General features: G+C 36.0%; 1 protein-coding gene across 1 annotated transcript in view; it reads right to left on the reverse strand.

The window, feature by feature from the left end:
- Nucleotides 1-4,566, reverse strand: part of ik (IK cytokine) — a 20,747-nt gene that overhangs the window by 12,965 nt on the left and 3,216 nt on the right. Inside the window, exons 3-8 of the mRNA XM_016538395.1 lie at nt 4,058-4,150; nt 3,280-3,339; nt 2,513-2,680; nt 1,258-1,372; nt 1,107-1,177; nt 987-1,033 (exon numbers count right to left, since the gene is read on the reverse strand). Of these exons, the coding sequence (XP_016393881.1) occupies nt 987-1,033; nt 1,107-1,177; nt 1,258-1,372; nt 2,513-2,680; nt 3,280-3,339; nt 4,058-4,150 (554 nt within the window). The remainder of the gene's footprint in view (nt 1-986; nt 1,034-1,106; nt 1,178-1,257; nt 1,373-2,512; nt 2,681-3,279; nt 3,340-4,057; nt 4,151-4,566) is intronic.

Raw genomic sequence — 4,566 nt, forward strand, 5'->3', positions numbered from 1 at the left:
ACTCTGGTTCCAAATGAATGACTACTGCGCAGACTCTGGTTCAAAATGAATCACTACTGCGCAGACGCTGGCTCCAAACAACTCATTATTGCACAGACGCAGACTCTGGCTCCAAATTAATCACTACTGCACAGACTCTAGCGCCAGATGACAACATTATCGCAAGATGACAGCATCCATACTGGGATGTTTTGTTTCTTCGTCGCATCATCCATCTTTTTTTACAGTATATGCACAATACAGACAACTTTGTTGATTATAACAGGTGTTTTTGCAAGAGTGCAAAGCTCAGTGAACAGCTTCAGTGACTATAAAGGGAGCGCTCTTAGCTTGATTTCTCTGTTTATAACCCATTCACAATTTAAATAAAACTTTAGTAACACATTAGAAGAGGGAACACATTCACTATTAACTAAGAGTTTTCTCTGAACAAACTCCTAATTTGCTGCTTATTAATAGTTAGTAAGGTAGCTGTTAGTTTAGTTATGGGGTCAGATTAAGGGATCTAAAATACAGTCATGCAGAATAAGCCATTAATTTGTGCTTTATAAGTACCAATATGCTAGTAATATGCATGCAAGTTAATAGTGAAAATTGGTCCTTAAACTAAAGTGTTACCAAAACTTTGATTTTTTTTCTCCATGCAACTGCCTACACACTGTAAAGTTTCTGGAAAGGCAACAGTATTTACATGCAGGACTGAATAAAAAAATGCAATGTTTGACAGTGATAACCAGAGCAATGGATGGGACAAAATAAACTGACACTGTATGCCAAAATTGATTTGTGCACGAAGTCTAGTAGACCTGCAACTTTTTCTGTGTAATGTGTTTTTTTGCTCATGTATGTCTTTAAATTTTAAAATGTTCCTTTTCTGTTCATTTAGTAAAAATTATTCAGTGAGCAATCACTATGTGTAGACACACACTGAGATGCTGATGATTCCCTCTGATGAATCATATCCTCTTAATAATCACTGAACTCACCCAGACGCGTCTTGAACTCAATCTTCTGTTCTGGATCTTCATCTTTCCTGTCAAACACAAACATGTTGAAAGACACCCGGAACTGGATTAAATGAACACATACGATTTTCTGAAACATACTTGACTTCCTTCTGCACTTTCTCAATCATGTCCTCCTCTTCCCGCTCCTTATTAGTGATTTCAGCTCTGACCTGAAATTCAAACAGTACAGTAAACAAAAGCCAGTGTGTGGCAGCTGTATGATTACCGTACAGTGGCTATGCTGTTGTACCTTCTGTAGCAGGGCGAAATCCAAACCCTTCACCAAGTGAGTGTGCTCCATATCACCCCCCAAGAACTTAGACTCCTGGATCAGCTGACGCCTTTTCTCTGCTGCTGATTTGTCCCTGTTCAACAAAAGAAAAACAACAACAAAATGCACGTTTAAATCCACACAAACCACATTGAGGAGCATAAAACACACCGCCTCTGTTGACTGTGCTTTACTAATATTCCTGTGGTCAAAATAGCATACAGCTGCAATCCATGTTTCTCGTTTACTGCTGCATATTAGCACCATCTCACACGATTTCAGGAGTAATGCAAATAAAAATGAACTTCATTTGTCAAAGCAAAAGTCTGTAGACAGAAGTAGAAGTAACTGCAGAAAAAGGTAAGATAAGCCCTGGAACCAAATGATGCAAAATTAAAAATGTAATACTGCGAAATTATAGGAAACTGGACCAAAATAAATGTTGAAAATGTATTAAATCAGCAATATTCTGCTAATGGGATAGCTGGTTTTTTTGGGGGAAAGAAATTATAGAAATTAATACTTTTATTTAGCAAGGATGCTTTAAATCGATCAGAAGTGATGATACAGACATTTATAATGTTACAAAATATTTCTATTTCAGTTAAATGCTGTTCTTCTGAACTTTCTATTCAAAGAAACCTGAAAAAATTCTACTCAGCTGTTTTCAACATAATAATAATAATAATAATAAATGTTAGAATGATTTCTGAAGATCATGTGACACTGAAGACTGGAGTAATGATGCTGAAAATTCAGCTTTGATCACAGAAATAAATTACATTTTTAACAGATATTCAAATAGAAAGCAATTATTTTAAATAGTAAAAATATTTCACAATATTACTGCTTTTGCTGTATTTTGGATCAAATAACTGCAGGCTTGGTGAGCAGAAGAGACTTCTTTAAAAAGTCAAAAGTTTTTCAACACTAAGATTTTTAGTGTACATGCCAAATTTGGTACAGACTGGTCAAAAAACAAACAAAAAAACACACACCTTATAACTAGTTTGCAATAAAAAAGGAGGACAAAAGATGTAAGAAAGGACCCCTGATAATAAACCCAAAAGATGCGATAGGTGCCTACACACCTTTCCTACTGCCAATTTTCAGAAGATGATCATACATCAAAATATAGCTAACAATTCAATATAATGCTGCATTATGTACAGTAATTAAAAATAAATAAATAAATGATATTAAATGAAAGACACAAATGGCAGAGGACACTCACGCCTCTGCAGTGGGTCCCACAGCTCGATAGTTGGCCGTGGTGCTGATGAGCTCCGTCTCCTCGTAGTCTTTATTAACACCGTCACGTCTTTCTCGAGCACGGTCGCGGTATTTCTCCGCCAGCTCGCGCTCTCGCTCCATCTCCTGCTGCCGCAGCTTAGCGTAGTAACTTCAGACAGAAGCGTAAAGAACGGAGAAAAACTATCAAAACCTCTTATGTGTATTATTACATCACCTAATGACAGGAAAAAAACTCATTCTAAAATAACTGACCGATTTTGGCTTCACCAAACTTATTAGAAGTTCATGAAACTATGGAATTTTTACAAGAAAACCTCACATTTTAGTACAGAATTTAAAAAAAATGTAATTGAAAAATGAATGGGGAAAATGCTAAATTTAAAAATTCACAAGTTGAAAATATTCACGTCAACTTGGTCTGAAGTTTTTATTTATTTAACTTCATACATTAACTTAACACAAGCGGGCATCTGAGGTGAACACAGTATAAACATCGCATTCTGTGTTGCATGCAAAGAAAAGCTGAAAAAGTTAAATAATGCATTAATCCAAAATCATCAACGAAACACGCATTTAGTGTGAATTTTCTAGTTACTGCAGTTTTCTCTTAATATGAGCATTGCTGCAAATTTAAAATGTGAAAAGGTAAAAGCCATTTGACTGGCATTGAATAAAGTCATCGGGAAAGTGTAAATATGTGCAGAAGAGAGACAAAAGGAGCAGCATTGTCACTGTTCCTCGACTCACCTTTTTTTCTTACGCCTGAGAGCTGCAGGATCCTCATCCTCATTATATTCCCGTGGCATCCTGGGAAATTCATCACAACAACAATTCAAACTGACTTATCAGACTGTTATCATGCAGACATGCAGTGTGCATTAAGGGCTGCATAGACTAGTTGGGAAGTCGACTAGTCACCGCTGTCGAAAGCTATCGAGTATTTGAGTGTGAATTAACCAAAGTGAGCGCATAATGAACACAGAGTGGAATTGGACGGCAACACCTTCAAGCCTGCATCCCGGTCAACATGCTTGTTTCTCTTAATGCAACCAGACTACGTGAATCGTGTTATTATATTAGAAACACTTTAGTGTAACCGCTTGATTGTTTTGACTTTTGAAGACCTGTGAAATGTTATGTGAGGAGGATACTATTTCACAATACTGTTAACTGTTAAAATAAATTGTTAATATGCATGCACATATTTTTCAAAGTTAGGGTTACAATGTTGCATGTCAATCTGTAACATGTTACGTGTTAAATACAAAGTGACAATTCTTATTTTAATGTTTTTACATTACATTTAAGAGACGTAATTGTTGCAAACATTGGGCTATCAAATAACAAAGAATATTTCCTATGAACTATTCTTTTTCATGTCTTTTTTTTTTAAACCGTAACATAAACCACAAGTCCTCAAGTAATTTGGGTATTGTTTTGAGAAGTAAGCGACCAGCAGAAACTAGTCTTATGATCAAAAGAAGAAAGATCTTAAACAAGTGTTCAAAAGCAGGTCATATAGTACTCATGGTGGCGTGTTTTGGAGGGTGGAGCGGAGGACGGCGCAGATCTCGGGGTCATCAGAAGCCTCCTGAAGTCATCGTTGGTCAGCTTGGATCTGAGGATCACAAACAGATGCTCGGTGAGGCACAAGAACAGATGAACGAAGAATGAAAATAGTAAAACCACTGGCACTTCAAGAATTCTAAGCTTTTAATGGACTGCCACAAAAAAAAAAAAACATAATAAGAAGAACAAGAATAATAGCTATTATTAGAGAAAGAAGATTCTGGGGCATAATTAATGGCAGGTGTAAATGTGATTGTCATTTAACGTTTCCTTCTTCATGACCTCTGCTTACAAAAGCAGTGTTAAGTCGCTGGGGTATATTTGCAGCAATAGCCAACAATACATTGTATGGGTCAAAATTATAGATTTTTCTTTTATGCCAAAAATCATTAGGATATTAAGTAAAGATCATGTTCCATGAAGATATTTAGTAAATTTCCTACTGTAAATATATCAAAACTTAAT

This window comes from Sinocyclocheilus rhinocerous, unplaced genomic scaffold (assembly GCF_001515625.1).
Source record: "Sinocyclocheilus rhinocerous isolate Xijiao unplaced genomic scaffold, SAMN03320098_v1.1 scaffold217, whole genome shotgun sequence".
NCBI lineage: Eukaryota > Metazoa > Chordata > Actinopteri > Cypriniformes > Cyprinidae > Sinocyclocheilus > Sinocyclocheilus rhinocerous.